The 24815-nt window shown below is 53.9% G+C and overlaps 1 protein-coding gene across 1 annotated transcript in view; it reads left to right on the top strand.

The window, feature by feature from the left end:
• Window positions 1–24815, top strand: part of LOC138853160 (astacin-like) — a 288848-nt gene that overhangs the window by 186878 nt on the left and 77155 nt on the right. The window contains exon 3 of the mRNA XM_070088208.1: window positions 13287–13573. Coding sequence (XP_069944309.1) covers window positions 13291–13573 — 283 coding nt within the window. The 5' untranslated portion in view covers window positions 13287–13290. The remainder of the gene's footprint in view (window positions 1–13286; window positions 13574–24815) is intronic.

Here is a 24815-nt window from a genome sequence, read left to right on the forward strand (position 1 = left end):
AGTCAGTGAGACAGGCAGGTAGAGGAGTCAGGCAGGAAGGCAGTCAGTGAGACAGTCAGGCAGGAAGGCAGTCAGTGAGACAGTGAGACAGTAGAGACAGTCAGGCAGGAAGGCAGTCAGTGAGACAGGTAGGAAGGCAGAGGCAGGTAGGGAGACAGTCAGGCAGTCAGGCAGGAAGGCAGTCAGTGAGACAGGCAGGTAGGGAGACAGTCAGGCAGGCAGACAGGCAGGTAGGGAGACAGTCAGGCAGGAAGGCAGTCAGTGAGACAGGCAGGTAGGGAGACAGTCAGGCAGGAAGGCAGTCAGTGAGACAGGCAGGTAGGGAGACAGTCAGGCAGGAAGGCAGTCAGTGAGACAGGCAGGTAGGGAGACAGTCAGGCAGGAAGGCAGTCAGTGAGACAGGCAGGTAGGGAGACAGTCAGGCAGGAAGGCAGTCAGTGAGACAGGCAGGTAGGGAGACAGTCAGGCAGGAAGGCAGTCAGTGAGACAGGCAGGTAGAGAGACAGTCAGGCAAGAAGGCAGTCATTGAGACAGGCAGGTAGAGAGGCAGTCAGGCAGGAAGGCAATCAGTGAGACAGGCAGGTAGAGAGGCAGTCAGTCAGGAAGGCAGTCAGTGAGACAGGCAGGTAGAGAGGCAGTCAGGCAGGAAGGCAGTCAGTGAGAAAGGCAGGTAAAGAGACACTCAGGCAGGAAGGCAGTCAGTGAGACAGGCAGGTAGGGAGACAGTCAGGCAGGAAGGCAGTCAGTGAGACAGGCAGGTAGGGAGACAGTCAGGCAGGAAGGCAGTCAGTGAGACAGGCAGGTAGAGAGACAGTCAGGCAGGAAGGCAGTCAGTGAGACAGGCAGGTAGAGAGACAGTCAGGCAGGAAGGCAGTCAGTGAGACAGGCAGGTAGGGAGACAGTCAGGCAGGAAGGCAGTCAGTGAGACAGGCAGGTAGAGAGACAGTCAGGCAGGAAGGCAGTCAGTGAGACAGGCAGGTAGGGAGACAGTCAGGCAGGAAGGCAGTCAGTGAGACAGGCAGGTAGGGAGACAGTCAGGCAGGAAGGCAGTCAGTGAGACAGGCAGGTAGGGAGACAGTCAGGCAGGTGGGAAGGAAGCCAGTAGGGATCATCAGTTACTTACTCTCGTAAGTCATGACCATCAGTCAGAAATATAACTTTATTTGATATTGTTCTTGTTACATCACACAGTGCACTCTCCCGTCCTCCTTGCTTCACACAGTGCACTCTCCCGTCCTCCTTGCTTCACACAGTGCACTCTCCCGTCCTCCTTGCTTCACACAGTGCACTCTCCCGTCCTCCTTGATTCACACAGTGCACTCTCCCGTCCTCCTTGATTCACACAGTGCACTCTCCCGTGCTCCTTGCTTCACACAGTGCACTCTCCCGTGCTCCTTGCTTCACACAGTGCACTCTCCCGTGCTCCTTGCTTCACACAGTGCACTCTCCCGTGCTCCTTGCTTCACACAGTGCACTCTCCCGTGCTCCTTGCTTCACACAGTGCACTCTCCCGTGCTCCTTGCTTCACACAGTGCACTCTCCCGTGCTCCTTGCTTCACACAGTGCACTCTTATGTGCTCCTTGCTTCACACAGTGCACTCTCCCGTGCTCCTTGCTTCACACAGTGCACTCTCCCGTGCTCCTTGCTTCACACAGTGCACTCTCCCGTGCTCCTTGCTTCACACAGTGCACTCTCACGTGCTCCTTGCTTCACACAGTGCACTCTCATGTGCTCCTTGCTTCACACAGTGCACTCTCCCGTGCTCCTTGCTTCACACAGTGCACTCTCCCGCGCTCCTTGCTTCACACAGTGCAATCTCATGTGCTCCTTTCTTCACACAGTGCACTCTCCCGTGCTCCTTGCTTCACACAGTGCAATCTCATGTGCTCCTTGCTTCACACAGTGCACTCTCCCGTGCTCCTTGCTTCACACAGTGCACTCTCCCGTGCTCCTTGCTTCACACAGTGCACTCTCCCGTGCTCCTTGCTTCTCACAGTGCACTCTCCCGTGCTCCTTGCTTCACACAGTGCATTCTCCCGTGCTCCTTGCTTCACACAGTGCACTCTCCCGTGCTCCTTGCTTCACACAGTGCACTCTCACATGCTCCTTGCTTCACACAGTGCAGTCTTACGTGTTCCTTGCTTCACACAGTGCACTCTCATGTGCTCCTTGCTTCACACAGTGCACTCTCCCGTGCTCCTTGCTTCACACAGTGCACTCTCCCGTGCTCCTTGCTTCACACAGAGCACTCTCACATGCTCCTTGCTTCACACAGTGCAGTCTTACGTGCTCCTTGCTTCACACAGTGCACTCTCACGTGCTCCTTGCATAACACAGTGCACTCTCACGGGCTCCTTGCTTCACACAGTGCACTCTCACGTGCTCCTTGCTTCACACAGTGCACTCTCACGCGCTCCTTGCTTCACACAGTGCACTCTCACGTGCTTATTGCTTCACACAGTGCACTCTCCCGTGCTCCTTGCTTCACACAGTGCACTCTCCCGTGCTCCTTGCTTCACACAGTGCACTCTCCCGTGCTCCTTGCTTCACACAGTGCACCCTCACGTGCTCCTTGCTTCACACAATGCACTCTCTCGTGCTCCTTGCTTCACACAGTGCACTCTCATGAGTTCCTTGCTTCACACTATGCACTCTCACGCGCTCCTTGCTTCACACAGTGCACCCTTACGTGCTCCTTGCTACACACAGTGAACTCTCACGCGCTCCTTGCTTAACACAGTGCACTCTCACGTGCTCCTTGCTTCACACAGTGCACTCTCATGTGATCCTTGCTTCACACAGTGCACTCTCACGTGCTCCTTGCTTCACACAGTGCACTCTCACTTGCTCCTTGCTTCACACAGTGCTCTCTCATGTGATCCTTGCTTCACACAGTGCACTCTCATGTAATCCTTGCTTCACACATTGCATTCTCATGCGCTCCTTGCTTCACACAGTGCACTCTCATGTGATCCTTGCTTCACACAGTGCACTCTCATGTGATCTTTGCTTCACACAGTGCACTCTCATGTGCTCCTTGCTTCTCACAGTGCTCTCTCGCGTGCTCCTTGCTTCACACAGTGCACTCTCATGTGATCCTTGCTTCACACAGTGCACTCTCACGTGCTCCTTGCTTCACACAGTGCACTCTCACGCGCTCCTTGCTTCACACAGTGCACTCTCACGCGCTCCTTGCTTCACACAGTGCACTCTCACGTGCTTATTGCTTCACACAGTGCACTCTCCCGTGCTCCTTGCTTCACACAGTGCACTCTCCCGTGCTCCTTGCTTCACACAGTGCACTCTCCCGTGCTCCTTGCTTCACACAGTGCACCCTCACGTGCTCCTTGCTTCACACAATGCACTCTCTCGTGCTCCTTGCTTCACACAGTGCACTCTCACGTGCTCCTTGCTTCACACAGTGCACTCTCATGAGTTCCTTGCTTCACACAGTGCACTCTCACGTGCTCCTTGCTTCACACAGTGCGCTCTCATGTGATCCTTGCTTCACACAGTGCACTCTCACGCGCTCCTTGCTTCACACAGTGCACTCTCACGTGCTCCTTGCTTCACACAGTGCACTCTCACGTGCTCCTTGCTTCTCACAGTGCACTCTCATGTGCTCCTTGCTTCACACAGTGCGCTCTCGTGCGATCCTTGCTTCACACAGCGCTCTCTCGCGCGCTCCTTGTATCACAAAGTGCACTCTCATGTGATCCTTGCTTCATACAGTGCACTCTCTCGCGCTCCATGCTTCACACAGTGCACTCTCATGTGCTCCTTGCTTCACACAGTGCACTTTCACGCGCTCCTTGCTTCACACAGTGCACTCTCATGAGATCCTTGCTTCACACAGTTCACTCTCACGTGCTCCTTGCTTCACACAGTGCACTCTCACGCGCTCCTTGCTTCACACAGTGCACTCTCACGTGCTCCTTGCTTCACACAGTGCGCTCTCACGTGCTCCTTGCTTCACACAGTGCACTCTCACGCGCTCCTTGCTTCACACAGTGCACTCTCACGCGCTCCTTGCTTCACACAGTGCACTCTCACGTGCTCCTTGTTTCACACAGTGCGCTCTCATGTGATCCTTGCTTCACACAGTGCACTCTCACGCGCTCCTTGCTTCACACAGTGCACTCTCACGTGCTCCTTGCTTCACACAGTGCACTCTCACGCGCTCCTTGCTTCACACAGTGCACTCTCACGTGCTCCTTGCTTCACACAGTGCACTCTCACGCGCTCCTTGCTTCACACAGTGCACTCTCATGTGATCCTTGCTTCACACAGTGCACTCTCACGCGCTCCTTGCTTCACACAGTGCACTCTCACGTGCTCCTTGCTTCACACAGTGCACTCTCACGCGCTCCTTGCTTCACACAGTGCACTCTCACGTGCTCCTTGCTTCACACAGTGCACTCTCACGTGCTCCTTGCTTCACACAGTGCACTCTCACGCGCTCCTTGCTTCACACAGTGCACTCTCACGCGCTCCTTGCTTCACACAGTGCACTCTCACGTGCTCCTTGCTTCACACAGTGCACTCTCATGTGATCCTTGCTTCACACAGTGCACTCTCACGTGCTCCTTGCTTTACACAGTGCACTCTCACCTGCTCCTTGCTTCACACAGTGCACTCTCACGTGCTCCTTGCTTCACACACTACACTCTCACGTGCTCCTTGCTTCACACAGTGCACTCTCATGTGATCCTTGCTTCACACAGTGCACTCTCACGTGCTCCTTGCTTTACACAGTGCACTCTCACCTGCTCCTTGCTTCACACAGTGCACTCTCACGTGCTCCTTGCTTCACACACTACACTCTCACGTGCTCCTTGCTTCACACAGTGCACTCTCATGTGATCCTTGCTTCAAACAGTGCACTCTCACGTGCTCCTTGCTTCACACACTACACTCTCACGTGCTCCTTGCTTCACACAGTGCACTCTCATGCGCTCCTTGCTTCACACAGTGCACTGTCACGTGCTCTTTGCTTCACACAGTTGTTATATCTTCGAAATTGGTCATCCTGTGTTATTTAACTATTGTAAGAGAATATGTTCATCACTTAATATTATAGCGCGAAAGTCCCCATTTATAGCTAAAATAGAGACTTTCGGCATTATATTATTATCTGTTAATATATGAAAAATACCATGGTATTATCGTTATTATCACTATTATCGTTATTATCACTATTATCACTATTATCACTATTTTTTTATTATCACTATTATTTTATTATTATTGTTAGGTAGAATTTCTTGTGTATATAGAGTTTAAGTCTCGGAACCATCCGGTGAATTGTTCAATTGTTTATGTCCGGCTGGCTGACGTGGCTCAGCTGATCCAACCTGACGACACGTCAACAGACTGGCTAGTAGTCAGTCTGCTCCCAGCTCTAGCCTTGACAACTGATCCTATGTTGGCTCTTTCGATGTACAGTTTGAATGGTTTTGAGAATTGGACTTTAGAGCTGACTCACTTTGTTCTTCATTGCTCTGAAAGATTCTTTTGACATTTATATTCTTGGTCAGTTCAGTAATCCATAGAGATACTTTACGGCCAGATTCAAAGGTCTTGTTAAATCTTGTACCTTTTGTATTTTGAGTTTACAGTCTTGTTAAGACAAAGACGTAAATGTGACATTTCCATGATTTTGAACTAAATGTATATGGTAAATTTATTGTACAAAGTATTAAGTTACATTAACTACAAAGAGAAGATAAAGTATTGTATTTAAATACTTTAATAAATTTGAATATTATTCTATGGAGTTTCCCAGTTGAAATTATTTCCCCTAGACTCTAAAACTTTAAATAACTCGGATCCAAAAATCTTGTTGCATTAGAAATAAATGGTAACAGGCCACATTCTGAAGTTCTTTAAAAAAATTTATTATTCGCAACACAGTGCACTCTCACGTGCTCCTTGCTTCACACAGTGCACTCTCACGCGCTCCTTGCTTCACACAGTGCACTCTCACGCGCTCCTTGCTTCACACAGTGCACTCTCACGTGCTCCTTGCTTCACACAGTGCACTCTCACGTGCTCCTTGCTTCACACAGTGCACTCTCACGTGCTCCTTGCTTCACACAGTGCACTCTCACGCGCTCCTTGCTTCACACAGTGCACTCTCACGCGCTCCTTGCTTCACACAGTTCACTCTCACGTGCTCCTTGCTTCACACAGTGCACTCTCTCGCGCTCCTTGATTCACACAGTGCACTGTCACGTGAACCTTGCTTCACACAGTACACTCTCATGTGATCCTTGCTTCACACAGTGCACTCTCACGCGCTCCTTGCTTTACACAGTGCACTCTCATGTGCTCCTTGCTTCACACAGTGCACTCTCTCGCGCTCCTTGATTCACACAGTGCACTGTCACGTGAACCTTGCTTCACACAGTACACTCTCATGTGATCCTTGCTTCACACAGTGTACTCTCATGTGCTCCTTGCTTCACACAGTGCACTCTCACGCGCTCCTTGCTTCACACAGTGCACTCTCACGCGCTCCTTGCTTCACACAGTGCACTCTCACGCGCTCCTTGCTTTACACAGTGCACTCTCATGTGCTCCTTGCTTCACACAGTGCACTCTCACGCGCTCCTTGCTTCACACAGTGCACTCTCATGTGCTCCTTGCTTCACACAGTGCACTCTCACGCGCTCCTTGCTTCACACAGTGCACTCTCACGTGCTTCTTGCTTCACACCGCCCACTCTCACGCGCTCCTTGCTTCACACAGTGCGCTCTCATGTGATCCTTGCTTCTCACAGTGCACTCTCACGCGCTCCTTGCTTCACACAGTGCACTCTCACGTGCTCCTTGCTTCACACAGTGCACTCTCACGTGCTCCTTGCTTCACACAGTGCACTCTCACGTGCTCCTTGCTTCACACAGTGCACTCTCATGATCCTTGCTTCACACAGTGCACTCTCACGTGCTCCTTGCTTCACACAGTGCACTCTCATGTGCTCCTTGCTTCATACAGTGCTCTCTCACGTGCTCCTTGCTTCACACAGTGCACTCTCATGCGCTCCTTGCTTCACACAGTGCACTCTCATGTGATCCTTGCTTCACACCGTGCACTCTCACGCGCTTCTTGCTTCACACAGTGCACTCTCACGTACTCCTTGCTTCACACAGTGCACTCTCACGCGCTCTTTGCTTCACACAGTGCACTCTCACGTGCTCCTAGCTCACACAGTGTATTCTCATGTGATTCTTGCTTCACACAGTGCACTCTCACGTGCTCCTTGCTTCACACAGTGCACTCTCACGCGCTCCTTGCTTCACACAGCCCACTCTCACGCGCTCCTTGCTTCACACAGTGCACTCTCATGTGATCCTTGCTTCACACAGTGCACTCTCACGCGCTCCTTGCTTCACACAGTGCACTCTCACGTGCTCCTTACTTCACACAGTGCGCTCTCACGCACCCCTTGCTTCACATAGTGCACTCTTACGCGCTCCTTGCATCACACAGTGCACTATCACGTGCTCCTTGTTTCACACAGTGCACTCTCACGTGCTCCTTGCTTCTCACAGTGCACTCTCACGTGCTTCTTGCTTCACACCGCCCACTCTCACGCGCTCCTTGCTTCACACAGTGCGCACTCATGTGATCCTTGCTTCACACAGTGCACTCTCACGCGCTCCTTGCTTCACACAGTGCACTCTCACGTGCTCCTTGCTTCACACAGTGCACTCTCACGTGCTCCTTGCTTCAAACAGTGCACTCTCATGATCCTTGCTTCACACAGTGCACTCTCACGTGCTCCTTGCTTCACAAAGTGCACTCTCATGTGCTCCTTGCTTCATACAGTGCACTCTCATGTGATCCTTGCTTCACACTCTCACGCGCTCTTTGCTTCACACAGTGCACTCTCACGTGCTCCTAGCTCACACAGTGTATTCTCATGTGATTCTTGTTTCACACAGTGCACTCTCACGTGCTCCTTGCTTCACACAGTGCACTCTCACGCGCTCCTTGCTTCACACAGCCCACTCTCACGCGCTCCTTGCTTCACACAGTGCACTCTCATGTGATCCTTTCTTCACACAGTGCACTCTCACGCGCTCCTTGCTTCACACAGTGCACTCTCACGTGCTCCTTACTTCACACAGTGCGCTCTCACGCACCCCTTGCTTCACACAGTGCACTCTCACGCGCTCCTTGCATCACACAGTGCACTATCACGTGCTCCTTGTTTCACACAGTGCACTCTCACGTGCTCCTTGCTTCTCACAGTGCACTCTCACGTGCTTCTTGCTTCACACCGCCCACTCTCACGCGCTCCTTGCTTCACACAGTGCGCACTCATGTGATCCTTGCTTCACACAGTGCACTCTCACGCGCTCCTTGCTTCACACAGTGCACTCTCACGTGCTCCTTGCTTCACACAGTGCACTCTCATGTGCTCCTTGCTTCATACAGTGCTCTCTCACGTTCTCCTTGCTTCACACAGTGCACTCTCATGCGCTCCTTGCTTCACACAGTGCACTCTCATGTGATCCTTGCTTCACACAGTGCACTCTCACGCGCTTCTTGCTTCACGCACTGCACTCTCACGTACTCCTTGCTTCACACAGTGCACTCTCACGTACTCCTTGCTTCACACAGTGCACTCTCACGCGCTCTTTGCTTCACACAGTGCACTCTCACGTGCTCCTAGCTCACACAGTGTATTCTCATGTGATTCTTGCTTCACACAGTGCACTCTCACGTGCTCCTTGCTTCACACAGTGCACTCTCACGCGCTCCTTGGTTCACGCAGTGCACTCTCACGTGATCCTTTCTTCACATAGTGCACTCTCACGTGATCCTTGCTTCACACAGTGCACTCTCACGTGCTCCCTGCTTCACACAGTTCACTCTCACGCGCTCCTTGCTTCACACAGTGCAGTCTTACGTGCTCCTTGCTTTACACAGTGCACTCTCACGTGATCCTCGCTTCACACAGTACACTCTCATGTGATCCTTGCTTCACACAGTGCACTCTCACGTGCTCATTGCTTCACACAGTGCACTCTCATGCACTCCTTGCTTCACACAGTGCACTCTCATGAGATCCTTGCTTCACGCAGTTCACTCTCACGTTCTCCTTGCTTCACACAGTGCACTCATGTGCTCCTTGCTTCACACAGTGCACTCTCACGCGCTTTTTGCTTCACACAGTGCACTCTCATGAGATCCTTGCTTCACGCAGTTCACTCTCACGTGCTCATTGCTTCACACAGTGCACTCTCACGCGCTCCTTGATTCACACAGTGCACTGTCACGTGAACCTTGCTTCACACAGTACACTCTCACGTGCTCCTTGCTTCACACAGTGCACTCTCACGCGCTCCTTGCTTCACACAGTGCACACTCATGTGATCCTTGCTTCACACAGTGCACTCTGATGTGCTCCTTGCTTCACACAGTGCACTCTCACGTGCTCCTTGCTTCACACAGTGCACTCTCATGTGATCCTTGCTTCACACTGTGCACTCTCACATGCTCCTTGCTTCACACAGTGCACTCTCATGTGATCCTTGCTTCACACAGTGCACTCTCACGTGCTCCTTGCTTCACACAGTGCACTCTCACGTGCTCCTTGCTTCACACAGTGCACTCTCATGTGATCCTTGCTTCACACAGTGCTCTCTCAAGTGATCCTTGCTTCACACAGTGCATTCTCACCTCCTCCTTCCTTCACACAGTGCACTTTCACGTGCTCCTTGCTTCACACAGTGCACTCTCACCTCCTTCCTTCACACAGTGCAGTCTCACGTGCTCCTTGCTTCACACAGTGCACTCCTACGTGCTACTTGCTTCACACAGTGCAGTCTCACGTGCTCCTTGCTTCACACAGTGCACTTTCACGTGCTCCTTGCTTCACACAGTGCACTCTCATGTGATCCTTGCTTCACTCAGTGCACTCTCACGTGCTCCTTGCTTCACATAGTGCACTCTCACGCGCTCCTTGCTTCACACAGTGCACTCTCATGTGATCCTTGCTTCACACAGTGCACTCTCACGCGCTCCTTGCTTCACACAGTGCACTCTCACGTGCTCCTTACTTCACACAGTGCGCTCTCACGCACCCCTTTCTTCACACAGTGCACTCTCACGCGCTCCTTGCATCACACAGTGCACTATCACGTGCTCCTTGCTTCACACAGTGCGCTCTCACGTGCTCCTTGCTTCTCACAGTGCACTCTCACGTGCTTCTTGCTTCACACCGCCCACTCTCACGCGCTCCTTGCTTCACACAGTGCGCTCTCATGTGATCCTTGCTTCACACAGTGCACTCTCACGCGCTCCTTGCTTCACACAGTGCACTCTCACGTGCTCCTTGCTTCACACAGTGCATTCTCACGCGCTCCTTGCTTCACACAGTGCACTCTCACATGCTCCTTGCTTCACACAGTGCACTCTCATGTGATCCTTGCTTCACACAGTGCACTCTCACGTGCTCCTTGCTTCACACAGTGCACTCTCATGTGATGCTTGCTTCACACAGTGCGCTGTCACGCTGCTTGCTTCACACAGTGTACTCTTATTTGATCCTTGCTTCACATAGTGCACTCTCACGTGCTCCTTGCTTCTCACAGTGCACTCTCACGCGCTCCTTGCTTCACACAGTGCACTCTCACATGCTCCTTGCTTCACACAGTGGACTCTCATGTGATCCTTGCTTCACACAGTGCACTCTCATATGATCCTTGCTTCACACAGTGCACTCTCACGTGCTCCTTGCTTCACACAGTGCACTCTCATATGATCCTTGCTTCACACAGTGCACTCTCACGTGCTCCTTGCTTCACACAGTGCACTCTCACGCGCTCCTTGCTTCACATAGTGCACTCTCACGTGCTCGTTGCTTCACCCAGTGCACTTTGATGTGCTTTTTGCTTCACACAGTGCACTCTTCCCTGCTCCTTGCTTCACACAGTGCACTCTCACGTGCTCCTTGCTTCACACAGTGCACTCTCACGTGCTCCTTGCGTCACACAGTGCACTCTCACGTGCTCCTTGCGTCACACAGTGCACCCTCACGTGCTCCTTGCTTCACACAGTGCACTCTCACGTGCTCCTTGCTTCACACAGTGCACTCTCACGTGCTCCTTGCGTCACACAGTGCACTCTCACGTGCTCCTTGCGTCACACAGTGCACCCTCACGTGCTCCTTGCTTCACACAGTGCACTCTCACGTGCTCCTTGCTTCACACAGTGCACTCTCACGTGCTCCTTGCGTCACACAGTGCACTCTCACGTGCTCCTTGCTTCACACAGTGCACCCTCACGTGCTCCTTGCTTCACACAGTGCACTCTCACGTGCTCCTTGCTTCACACAGTGCACTCTCACGTGCTCCTTACGTCACACAGTGCAAACTCACGCACGTGCGGGAACGCAATTAATGTCAATAAGGACAGGTCGGGTGCGTTAATATTGGGTTAATGTTCCAAACAGCCCGAGAATATTATGAACGCTGTCAGGAAATTGTACCAACATTTGATAGCGGTGGAGAACTTATCTTGATAACATATGTTGTTATAATCATTGGTACTGTTTGTTCAGCATAACATCAATGGTATATGATACCGTCATGTACATGTTTGAGTAACCAGTGAAGAGTGTGAGGATGAGTTACTCAGTCCGTCAGTGTGGCAAGTGTTCTGTACTGTAGTCTTGATCCATCTTGACCAATCTTGGTACAAATTTCAGTGTCCGTTAATGTTTCGAGTTCAGATGAGTGTTTATCAGTTGCTTGAAGTTAGTACAGTTGAGTTACAGTCATTAAAACAGTGAGTGAGCATAACAGTTTCTGCTGAGTGTTAGTTAACTGTACAGCGTGTTTCAAGACTGTTATATATCAGTGTCTGAATCAGATGCACGATTCAGATGTATGAGAGTGGATCATCTGTGACGCAGTAAGCAGCAGCACCACCACCAGTAGCACCAGCCGTGAAAGCAGCGACAGCAACAGCAGCAACAAAAGCAGCAGCACCAGCAGAAAAAAACAGAATCAGCAGCAACAGCAGCAGCTGGTAGTAAAAGTAACTGAAGATCAACGTGAGATTGAGGACACAAGATTCCAGTGTGGTAATCAAGACCACCAGGACGTATACTGCAGGGTATACTGCAGGGTATACTGCAGGGTATACTGCAGGGTATACTGCAGGGTATACAATGGTAACTTTAAACAACAGGGCGAGACACGACAAGTACAGCATAAAGAAGCATCAGCTTGATGGTTGTGTGTAGGATGTTCTACAGCGTGGTGATGGTGATGGTTGTGTGTGTAGGATGTTCTACAGCGTGGTGATGGTGATGGTTGTGTGTGTAGGATGTTCTACAGCGTGGTGATGGTGATGGTTGTGTGTGTAGGATGTTCTACAGCGTGGTGGTGGTGTTTGCAGGATGTTCCCCGCTGTAGCAGCGTGGAGATGAACCACGGTGGGTGGGTGCAGGAGCAGTACCGTCCCTGAGAGGCTTCGTGAGGTCAGTTTAGGTGTAGGTAACAGTTACCAGTCTGGTCACCAGAGAGGACACGAGGACGTCCCCTGGAGTGCCGTGTCCTCTCTTAACCGAGCCAATAGAGCCCCTGAGTCTAAGGTTCATGATGACAGGGAAAAGTTACCACAATATCAGGCGGAGATGATGCATGTATATTATACAGGTAAAGATTTCTTTCACATTATTTGTAGTGGATGTGATGGAAGAGGTTGTGCAGGATGTCAGAAAATATTATTGCACATCCCTGCACATCACTCCTGTGGCTGTCCTCCTCAACTTTCCTCTTATTTTCAGTCGGACATATGAGATGATCGTCGATTAGTGTATCCAAACAGATTTAGCTGGCTTTTTTCCCAATACCTGTTTTAATTGTCTGTTTTATTCCGCATTTCTATTATATTTGCAAAATAAAAATAGCGTTATATATTACATCATGTTACTTCATTGCTGAAAGGTTTATTAATTTTGGATGTCAATATAGCACAGTTAACCATTCTTTACCCCTGCTAACTTCTCTCTGCTTTAAATAGGTTGCTGTTATTTAACATTATCATCGGTAAGATGAAATTTCTAAGTGACTGGGAGTGGGTAGCTGTGAAGGTATTTATCCTGAGTGATACTGAAAACAATAACAGGACTGTCAATTGTAATCTAAAACACAATGTTTCTCTTATATAAGTGGGATACGATGTTCCCCCCACACTCTCTTCTGTGTATAAGATAATATATTTGACTTATTAAGCATAAGTGAAGAGCCTCTGGCATCTTTTCCAGGACCATGTGTCGTAGTGCTGTGGTGATGGTGATGTTAGCGTGCGCAGGATGTGCTCTGGCCCGTGTCCTACCTCACAGTACAACAGACGTCCATACTTCCAAAGGTGACCAGATTTCTAGAGCCGCCCACACCATAAGAGATACCCACAGTTCCAGAGGCGCCCACACCAGCAAGGGTGCAAACAGCCTGAAGGTGGTCAAAACAACAAGAACAGAACCATTCTTGCGGCTCAGTAAAGTGGACAGCTCAAAGTTTCCTAATATTCCTGACTACGTATTTAAAAACGGTAAGATTCTTTAGTGATGCTCAGTTTTTTCATCCTTTTATTTGTCTCTGTTGCTGATTATATTAATAAGCTTGTACATTCCAGTGTTACAACCATGATACTCCAGCTACCACTCAGATTTTACCTGGAGTAAGTAGTTATGAGTCACTGTAAATTTTTTCATGTTATTTAATGGCTACGTTGAGGTAAGAGCACTTTTATTGATAAAGACTTCTTGTGCAGAATTTATATAACTACTGCCAAGGTTATTCATGGGACAAGGCTAAACCATTGGGGCTTTACAGCGGGTACTGGAATTGGGAAGCATTCAGGTTCAATCGAAGGAAGGGGAGGGACAAACTCAATTCCTTGGATCAAGAGCCTCTCGCAGACATCAAGGAATCTCCCCTGAGAAGCAGAACCGATATAGACTTGGAGGTGTTACTCCCTCAACATCAGATGAGGCTGGAGTAACAACTCTAAGTTACATCACTAGCGCTGCCTCATCATTGTTTCTGCCTAATAAAAAAATACTCTCAATTTCGCTCACTTCTAACTTTCTGTTTCTCTTTCATATTATCTCTGGACGTCCCTTCAGACATTCCAATATCTAATTTCTCTTGAAGGTGAATAAACTCTGGCATCAGTACATTGATATTATTGCACATCAAAACTATCTTCATCACCTTAAAAGTGTTGAAAAAGACACAGCCGCAGAGACGAATTTTACTGAGATGTTTCGCCTGTGGAGAAGTTTCTTCAGACACTCAAGAAGTTTCTCCACAGGTGAAATAATTCAATTACCGCATTTTCCTGCATATAAGGTACGCTTTTTCCCCCCAAAAAAAAGGTCTTGAAAAAATCACCCTGCGTCTTATATGCTAGAGGTTAAGGTTAAGGGTAAGCTTTGGGTTACTCTTTAACAGTTGTTTACTAACGTTAAGTTACAAGTGGTTGGAAGCCTCGTACCAGCAAGCTGCTGACACACACGCGCCTTATATGCAACTGTCTATCTCACCCCTGGTAGATTCTGAGCTGATTGTTTCCACCAGGGAATTATATTACTTTAGTTTGTAGTCGTCTGGATCACTTCTGTTCTAATGTTCAACGCACAGTGACTTGCCACATTAATACACACTTGTGTGTACGTAAACTGAAGCTTGTGAACCTCTAGTTCATTTAGAAATATATAATCATAAAGGTATATAAGGTTACACATATTTACACTCCAGAATAGTTTTCTGGTCTCCTGAACATCAAAATTTGTTTGCCAGTCAAATATACCATTAATTTTAATGCCTAAAACAGTTAGAGATTAGCATAGACTCACTGTGTAAAACAGAAATACCACTTATAAGGTGGATCTACCGTGACTCAGTTTACTTGTTGTTATGGATTAACATGACAACCACTGCTACCTGAGATGTTGATAAATCTACCTCACACCCTTCCTCTTCTTCTTCATTATTATTATTATTATTATTATTATTATTATTTTCATTATTATTATATTTATTATTATCTTCATTATTATTATTATTATTATTGTTATTAGTAGTAATAGTAGTAGTAGTTGTTCTTGTTGTAGTTGTATTAGTAGTAGTAGTAACAGTAATAGTAGTAGTAGTGGTGGTGATAAGCTGTAAACCCGTATAGGTCATACATGGCCGCGATGTATGATGCTGGGGTTTAGTGGAGCCGGGTTCTTTCAGGTATACAGAAGTAAGATTAGGGACAAGATTGGCTCACTTAAGAGTAACTCTGGTCAGATCACTGACAGTGATAAGGATATATGTGAAATTCTCAGTACCTACTTCCTCTCAGTTTTCACCCAGGAAAATACTAGCGATATTCCTGAAATAATAGATTATGTAGAACAGGATGATAAACTATGCACGATTGTGGTAACTAGTGACATGATCCTCAGACAAATAGAGAAACTAAAACCTAACAAATCCCCAGGTCCTGATGAACTGTTTGCAAGGGTGTTAACGGAATGTAAAGAGGAACTTAGCATACCTTTGGCTAATCTTTTTAACATATCACTACAAACTGGCATAGCGCCTGATAAGTGGAAAATGGCAAATGTAATATCTATTTACAAGGCAGGTGACAGGTCCTTGGCTTCGATCTATAGACCAATAAGCCTTACCTCCATAGTGGGAAAATTTATGGAATCAATAATTGCCGAAGCAATTCGTAGCCATCTTGATAGACACAGATTGATGAATGAATCTCAACACGGTTTTACAAAGGGTCGTTCCTGTCTTACGAATTTACTAACTTTTTTTCACTAAGGTGTTTGAGGAGACAGATCATGGTAATAAATATGATATTGTGTATATGGACTTCAGTAAGGCTTTCGATACAGTTCCACACCAGAGGCTATTGAGGAAACTTAAGGCACACGGAATAGAAGAAATTTTTTCCTGGGTAGAGGCATGGCTGACAAATAGGCAGCAGAGAGTTTGCATAAATGGGGAGAAATCAGAATGGGGGCACGTCACAAGCGGTGTTCCTCAGGGGTCAGTGTTGGGCCCATTGTTGTTCACAATTTACATAAACGACATAGATGAGGGAATAAATAGCGACATAAGCAAATTTGCTGATGACACCAAAATAGGCCGTCCAATTCATTCTAATGAGGACACTAGAGCACTCCAGGATGATTTGAATAGACTGATGCAATGGTCGGAGAAGTGGCAGATGCAGTTTAATATTGACAAATGCAATGTTCTAAATGTTGGACAGGAAAATAACCATGCCACATACAAACTAAATAATCTACATATTACTGATTGCGAAAAGGATTTAAGAGTTCTGGTAAGCAGTAATCTAAAACCAAGACAACAGTGCACTAGTGTTCGCAATAAAGCTAACGGAATTCTTGGCTTCATATCTAGAAGTATAAATACTAGAAGTCCTCAGGTTGTTCTTCAACTCTATATATCCTTGGTTAGGCCTCATTTAGACTATGCTGCTCGGTTCTGGTCACCGTATTACAGAATGGATATAAATGCTCTGGAAAACGTACAGAGGAGGATGACAAAGATGATCCCATGTATCAGAAATCTTCCCTATGAGGATAGACTAAGGGCCCTGAATGTGCACTCTCTAGAAAGGCGTAGAATTAGGGGGGATATGATCGAGGTGTATAAATGGAAAACAGGAATAAATAAAGGGGATGTAAATAGCGTGCTGAAAATTTCCAGCCAAGACAGGACTCGCAGCAATGGTTTCAAGTTGGAAAAATTCAGATTCAGGAAGGATATAGGAAAGCACTTGTTTGGTAATAGAGTTGTGGATGAGTGGAACAAACTCCCGAGTACAGTTATTGAGGCTAAAACGTTGTGTAGTTTTAAAAATAGGTTGGATAAATACATGAGTGGGTGTGGGTGGGTGTAAGTTGGACCTGACTAGCTTGTGCTGCTGGGTCTGGTACAGTGCTCCATCCTTGAGTGGAGGTGACCAGACTGGGTGAGTCATTGGGCTAATCCAGGAGGGGGGGGGGTCACATGGACGTGCTCCACATGGGTCAGTAGGCCTGTTGCAGTGTTCCTTATTTCTTATGTTGTTATGTTCTTATGAGTCAGTGTTAGTCTGGCTCACGAAATCGCAGTGACACGATTACAAACAAAGCAGACCACGGGTGGGGTTTGAACTCGCGGTCAGAGAGTCCTCACCCGTGGTATGGTTAGTCAGTGCCAGTGCCAGGCACTAACCGTATACAAAGAGAGTCAAAGGTGAAACTTTCATAGAAAAGCAAAAGGTGAGTGAGTATGTCAGGGAATTGCTGGTGATGAATGGGAATTATTCATGCTGTGATAGATAGGGCAGTCTATTAGGATATGGCGATAGATAGGGCAGTCTATTAAGATATGTCGATAGATAGGATAGTCTATTAAGATATGGCGATAGATAGGACAGTCTATTAAGATATGGCGATAGATAGGGCAGTCTATTAAGATATGGCGATAGATAAGAGAGTCTATTAAGATATGGCGAAAGATAGGGCAGTCTATTAAGATATGGCGATAGATAGGACAATCTACTAAGATATGGCGATAGATAGGGCAGTTTATTAAGGTATGACGATAGATAGGGCAGTCTATTAAGATATGGCGATAGATAGGGCAGTCTATTAAGATATGGCGATAGATAGGGCAGTCTATTAAGATATGGCACAGTCTATTAAGATATGGCGATAGATAGGGCAGTCTATTAAGATATGGCGATAGATAGGCGATAGGGGCGAGATAGGGCAGTCTATTAAGATATGGCGATAGATAGGGCAGGTATGACGATAGATAGGGCAGTCTATTAGGATATGGCGATAGATAGGGCAGTCTATTAGGATATGGCGATAGATAGGGCAGTCTATTAAGATATGGCGATAGATAGGGCAGTCTATTAAGATATGGCGATAGATAGGGCAGTCTATTAAGATATGATGATAGATAGGGCAGTCTATTAAGATATGATGATAGATAGGATAGTCTATTAAGATATGATGATAGATAGGATAGTCTATTAAGATATGGTGATAGATAGGATAGTCTATTAAGACATGATGATAGTACAGTCTATTGAGATATGATGAGAGATAGGAAAGTCTATTGAGATACAGTGATAGACAGGAGAGTCTATCAACATATGGTGACGTCTTCCTTATCTCTGATAGCTCAGACAGTCTGTTAACATGACGTGTACTCATTTTTGTTCTATCTAGGAGAGGTTAGTGTCAGCAGGAGTGACTGGAGCCCCGGTGGGTGGTGGTGCGTCAGCAAGAGTGACTGGAGCCACGGTGGGTGGTGGTGCATCAACAAGAGTGACTGTAGCCCCGGTGGGTGGTGGTGCGTCAGCAGGAGTGACTTGAGCCCCGGTGGGTGGTGGTGCGTCAGCAAGAGTGATTGGAGCCCCGGTGGGTGGTGGTGCGTCAGCAAGAGTGACTGGAGCCACGGTGGGTGGTGGTGCGCCAGCAGGAGTGACTGGAGCCCCGGTGGGTGGTGGTTCGCCAGTAGGAGTGACTGGAGCCCCGGTGGGTGGTGGTGCGTCAGCAAGAGTGATTGGAGCCCCGGTGGGTGGTGGTGCGTCAGCAAGAGTGACTGAAGGCCCGGTGGGTGGTGGTGCGTCAGCAGGAGTGACTGGAACCCCAGTGGGTGGTGGTGCATGAGCAAGTGACTGAAGCCCCGGTGGGTAGTGGTGCGTCAGCAGGAGTGACTGGAGCCCCGGTGGGTGGTGGTGCGTCAGCAGGAGTGACTGGAGCCCCGGTGGGTGGTGGTGCGTCAGCAGGAGTGACTGGAGCCCCGGTGGGTGGTGGTGCGTCAGCAGGAGTGACTGGAGCCCCGGTGGGTGGTGGTGCGTCAGCAGGGGTGACCGGAGCCCCGGTGGGTGGTGGTGCGTCAGCAGGGGTGACCGGAGCCCCGGTGGGTGGTGGTGCGTCAGCAGGGGTGACCGGAGCCCCGGTTGCTGGTGGTGCGTCAGCAGGGGTGACCGAAGCCCCGGTGGGTGGTGGTGCGTCAGCAGGGGTGACCGAAGCCCCGGTGGGTGGTGGTGCGTCAGCAGGGGTGACCAGAGCCCCAGTGGGTGGTGGTGCGTCAGCAGGGGTGACCGGAGCCCCGGTGGGTGGTGGTGCGTCAGCAGGGGTGACCGGAGTCCCGGTAAGTGGTGGTGCGTCAGCAGGGGTGACCGGAGCCCCGGTGGGTGGTGGTGCGTCAGCAGGGGTGACCGAAGCCCCGGTGGGTGGTGGTGCGTCAGCAGGGGTGACCGAAGCCCCGGTGGGTGGTGGTGCGTCAGCAGGGGTGACGGAAGCCCCGGTGGGTGGTGGTGCGTCAGCAGGGGTGACCGGAGCCCCGGTGGGTGGTGGTGCGTCAGCAGGGGTGACCGGAGCCCCGGTAGGTGGTGGTGCGTCACCAGGGGTGACCGGAGCCCCGGTGGGTGGTGGTGCGTCAGCAGGGATGACCGAAGCCCCGGTGGGTGGTGGTGTGTCAGCAGGGGTGACCGGAGCCCCGGTGGGTGGTGGTGCGTCAGCAGGGGTGACCGGAGCCCCGGTGGGTGGTGGTGCGTCAGCAGGGGTGACCGGAGCCCCTGTGGGTGGTGGTGCGTCAGCAGGGGTGACCGGAGCCCCGGTGGGTGGTGGTGCGTCAGCAGGGGTGACCGGAGCCCCGGTGGGCGGTAGTGCGTCAGCAGGGGTGACCGGAGCCCCGGTGGGTGGTGGTGCGTCAGCAGGGGAGACCGGAGCCCCGGTGGGTGGTGGTGCGTCAGCAGGAGTGACCGGAGCCCTGGTGGGTGGTGGTGCTTCAGCAGGGGTGACCGGAGCCCCGGTGGGTGGTGGTGCGTCAGCAGGAGTGACCGGAGCCCTGGTGGGTGGTGGTGCGTCAGCAGGGGTGACCGGAGCCCCGGTGGGTGGTGGTGCGTCAGCAGGGGTGACCGGAGCCCCGGTGGGTGGTGGTGCGTCAGCAGGAGTGACCAGAGCCCTGGTGGGTAGTGGTGCGTCAGCAGGGGTGACCGGAGCCCCGGTGGGTGGTGGTGCGTCAGCAGGAGTGACCGGAGCCCTGGTGGGTGGTGGTGCATCAGCAGGGGTGACCGGAGCTCCGGTGGGTGGTGGTGCGTCAGCAGGAGTGACCGGAGCCCTGGTAGGTGGTGGTGCGTCGGCAGGGGTAACCAGAGCCCCGGTGGGTGGTGGTGCGTCAGCAGGGGTGACCGGAGCCCTGGTGGGTGGAGGTGCGTCAGCAGGAGTGACCGGAGCCCTGGTGGGTGGTGGTGCGTCAGCAGGAGTGACCGGAGCCCTGGTGGGTGGTGGTGCGTCAGCAGGGGTGACCGGAGCCCCGGTGGGTGGTGGTGCGTCAGCAGGGGTGACCGGATCATTGGTGGGTGGTGGTGCGTCAGCAGGGGTGACCGGAGCCCTGGTGGGTGATGGTGCGTCAGCAGGAGTGACCGGAGCCCTGGTGGGTGATGGTGCGTCAGCAGGGGTGACCGGAGCCCCGGTGGGTGGTGGTGCGTCAGCAGGGGTGACCGGAGCCCCGGTGGGTGGTGGTGCGTCAGCAGGGGTGACCGGAGCCTCGGTGTGTGGTGGTGCGTCAGCAGGAGTGACCGGAGCCCTGGTGGGTGGTGGTGCGTCAGCAGGGGTGACCGGAGCCCCGGTGGGTGGTGGTGCGTCAGCAGGGGTGACCGGAGCCCCGGTGGGTGGTGGTGCGTCAGCAGGGGTGATAAAAGCCCCTGTGGGTGGTGGTGCGTAAGCAGGGGTGACCGGAGCCCTGGTGGGTGGTGGTGCGTCACCAGGGGTGACCGGAGCCCCGGTGGGTGGTGGTGCGTCACCAGGGGTGACCGGAGCCCCGGTGGGTGGTGGTGCGTCAGCAGGGGTGACCGGAGCCCCGGTGGGTGGTGGTGCGTCAGCAGGGGTGACCGGAGCCCCGGTGGGTGGTGGTGCGTCAGCAGGGGTGACCGGAGCCCCGGTGGGTGGTGGTGCGTCAGCAGGGGTGACCGGAGCCCCGGTGGGTGGTGGTGCGTCAGCAGGGGTGACCGGAGCCCCGGTGGGTGGTGGTGCGTCAGCAGGGGTGACCAGTGCCCCGGTGGTTGGTGGTGCGTCAGCAGGGGTGACCGGAGCCCCGGTGGGTGGTGGTGCGTCAGCAGGGGTGACCGGAGCCCCGGTGGGTGGTGGTGCGTCAGCAGGGGTGACCGGAGCCCCGGTGGGTGGTGGTGCGTCAGCAGGGGAGACCGGAGCCCCGGTGGATGGTGGTGCGTCAGCAGGAGTGACCGGAGCCCTGGTGGGTGGTGGTGCTTCAGCAGGGGTGACCGGAGCCCCGGTGGGTGGTGGTGCGTCAGCAGGAGTGACCGGAGCCCTGGTGGGTGGTGGTGCGTCAGCAGGGGTGACCGGAGCCCCGGTGGGTGGTGGTGCGTCAGCAGGGGTGACCGGAGCCCCGGTGGGTGGTGGTGCGTCAGCAGGAGTGACCGGAGCCCTGGTGGGTGGTGGTGCGTCAGCAGGGGTGACCGGAGCCCCGGTGGGTGGTGGTGCGTCAGCAGGAGTGACCGGAGCCCTGGTGGTTGGTGTTGCGACAGCAGGGGTGCCCTGAGCACCGGTGGGTGGTGGTGCGTCAGCAGGAGTGACCGGAGCCCTGGTAGGTGGTGGTGCGTCGGCAGGGGTAACCGGAGCCCCGGTGGGTGGTGGTGCGTCAGCAGGGGTGACCGGAGCCCTGGTGGGTGGTGGTGCGTCAGCAGGAATGACCGGAGCCCTGGTGGGTGGTGGTGCGTCATCAGGAGTGACCGGAGCCCTGGTGGGTGGTGGTGCGTCAGCAGGGGTGACCGGAGCCCCGGTGGGTGGTGGTGCGTCAGCAGGGGTGACCGGAGCCCTTGTGGGTGGTGGTGCGTCAGCAGGGGTGACCGGAGCCCTGGTGGGTGCTGGTGCGTCAGCAGGAGTGAGCGGAGCCGTGGTGGGTGGTGGTGCGTCAGCAGGGGTGACCGGAGCCCCGGTTGGTGGTGGTGCGTCAGCAGGGGTGACCGGAGCCCCGGTGGGTGGTGGTGCGTCAGCAGGGGTGACCGGAGCCACGGTGGGTGGTGGTGCGTCAGCAGGAGTGACCGGAGCCCTGGTGGGTGGTGGTGCGTCAGCAGGGGTGACTGGAGCCCCGGTGGGTGGTGGTGCGTCAGCAGGGGTGACCGGAGCCCCGGTGGGTGGTGGTGCGTCAGCAGGGGTGATCAGAGCCCCGGTGGGTGGTGGTGCGTCAGCAGGGGTGACCGGAGCCTCGGTGGGTGGTGGTGCGTCAGCAGGAGTGACCGGAGCCCGGGTGGGTGGTGGTGCGTCAGCAGGGGTGACCGGAGCCCCGGTGGGTGGTGGTGCGTCAGCAGGGGTGACCGGAGCCCCGGTGGGTGGTGGTGCGTCAGCAGGGGTGACCAGTGCCCCGGTGGGTGGTGGTGCGTCAGCAGGGGTGACCGGAGCCCCGGTGGGTGGTGGTGCGTCAGCAGGGGTGACTGGAGCCCCGGTGGGTGGTGGTGCGTCAGCAGGGGTGACCGAAGCCCCTGTGGGTGGTGGTGCGTCAGCAGGGGTGACCGGAGCCCCGGTAGGTGGTGGTGCGTCAGCAGGGGAGACCGGAGCCCAGGTGGGTGGTGGTGCGTCAGCAGGGGTGACCGGAGCCCTGGTGGGTGGTGGTGCTTCAGCAGGGGTGACCGGAGCCCCGGTGGGTGGTGGTGCGTCAGCAGGAGTGACCGGAGCCCTGGTGGGTGGTGGTGCTTCAGCAGGGGTGACCGGAGCCCCGGTGGGTGGTGGTGCGTCAGCAGGGGTGACCGGAGACCCGGTGGGTGGTGGTGCGTCAGCAGGAGTGACCGGAGCCCTGGTGGGTGGTGGTGCGTCAGCAGGGGTGACCGTAGCCCCGGTGGGTGGTGGTGCGTCAGCAGGAGTGACCGGAGCCCTGGTGGGTGGTGGTGCGTCAGCAGGGGTGACAGGAGCTCCGGTGGGTGGTGGTGCGTCAGCAGGAGTGACCGGAGCCCTGGTAGGTGGTGGTGCGTCGGCAGGGGTAACCGGAGCCCCGGTGGGTGGTGGTGCGTCAGCAGGGGTGACCGGAGCCCTGGTGTGTGGTGGTGTGTCAGCAGGAGTGACCGGAGCCCCGGTGGGTGGTGGTGCGTCAGCAGGAGTGACCGGAGCCTTGGTGGGTGGTGGTGCGTCAGCAGGGGTGACCGGAGCCCCGGTGGTTGGTGGTGCGTCAGCAGGGGTGACCGGAGCCCCGGTGGGTGGTGGTGCGTCAGCAGGGGTGACCGGAGCCTCGGTGGGTGGTGGTGCGTCAGCAGGAGTGACCGGAGCCCTGGTGGGTGGTGGTGCGTCAGCAGGGGTGACCGGAGCCCCGGTGGGTGGTGGTGCGTCAGCAGGGGTGACCGGAGCCCCGGTGGGTGGTGGTGCGTCAGCAGGGGTAACCGGAGCCCCGGTGGGTGGTGGTGCGTCAGCAGGGGTGAGCCGAGCCCCGGTGGGTGGTGGTGCGTCAGCAGGGGTGACCGGAGCCCTGGTGGGTGGTGGTGCGTCAGCAGGGGTGACCGGAGCCCTGGTGGGTGGTGGTGCGTCAGCAGGGGTGACCGGAGCCCCGGTGGGTGGTGGTGCGTCAGCAGGGGTGACCGGAGCCCCGGTGGGTGGTGGTGCGTCAGCAGGGGTGACCAGAGCCCCGGTGGGTGGTGGTGCGTCAGCAGGGGTGACCGGAGCCCCGGTGGGTGGTGGTGCGTCACCAGGGGTGACCGGAGCCCCGGTGGGTGGTGGTGCGTCACCAGGGGTGACCGGAGCCCCGGTGGGTGGTGGTGCGTCACCAGGGGTGACCGGAGCCCCGGTGGGTGGTGGTGCGTCAGCAGGGGTGACCGGAGCCCCGGTGGGTGGTGGTGCGTCAGCAGGGGTGACCGGAGCCCCGGTGGGTGGTGGTGCGTCAGCAGGGGTGACCGAAGCCCTGGTGGGTGGTGGTGCGTTAGCAGGGGTAACCAGTGCCCCGGTGGGTGGTGGTGCGTCAGCAGGGGTGACCGGAGCCCCGGTGGGTGGTGGTGCGTCAGCAGGGGTGATCGGAGCCCCTGTGGGTGGTGGTGCGTCAGCAGGGGTGACCGGAGCCCCTGTGGGTGGTGGTGCGTCAGCAGGGGTGACCGGAGCCCCGGTAGGTTGTGGTGCGTCAGCACGGGTGACCGGAGCCCCGGTGGGTGGTGGTGCGTCAGCAGGGGTGACCGGAGCCCCGGTGGGTGGTGGTGCGTCAGCAGGGGAGACCGGAGCCCCGGTGGGTGGTGGTGCGTCAGCAGGAGTGACCGGAGCCCTGGTGGGTGGTGGTGCTTCAGCAGGGGTGACCGGAGCCCCGGTGGGTGGTGGTGCGTCAGCAGGAGTGACCGGAGCCCTGGTAGGTGGTGGTGCGCCGGCAGGGGTAACCGGAGCCCCGGTGGGTGGTGGTGCGTCAGCAGGGGTGACCGGAGCCCTGGTGGGTGGTGGTGCGTCAGCAGGAGTGACCGGAGCCCTGGTGGGTGGTGGTGCGTCAGCAGGGGTGACCGGAGCCCCGGTGGGTGGTGGTGCGTCAGCAGGGGTGACCGGAGCCCCGGTGGGTGGTGTTGCGTCAGCAGGGGTGATCAGAGCCCCGGTGGGTGGTGGTGCGTCAGCAGCGGTGACCGGAGCCCTGGTGGGTGGTGGTGCGTCAGCAGGGGTGACAGGAGGCCTGGTGGGTGGTGGTGCGTCAGCAGGGGTGACCGGAGCCCCGGTGGGTGGTGGTGCGTCAGCAGGGGTGACCGGAGCCCCGGTGGGTGGTGGTGCGTCAGCAGGGGT

Source organism: Cherax quadricarinatus, chromosome 24, assembly GCF_038502225.1.
Source record: "Cherax quadricarinatus isolate ZL_2023a chromosome 24, ASM3850222v1, whole genome shotgun sequence".
Lineage (NCBI taxonomy): Eukaryota > Metazoa > Arthropoda > Malacostraca > Decapoda > Parastacidae > Cherax > Cherax quadricarinatus.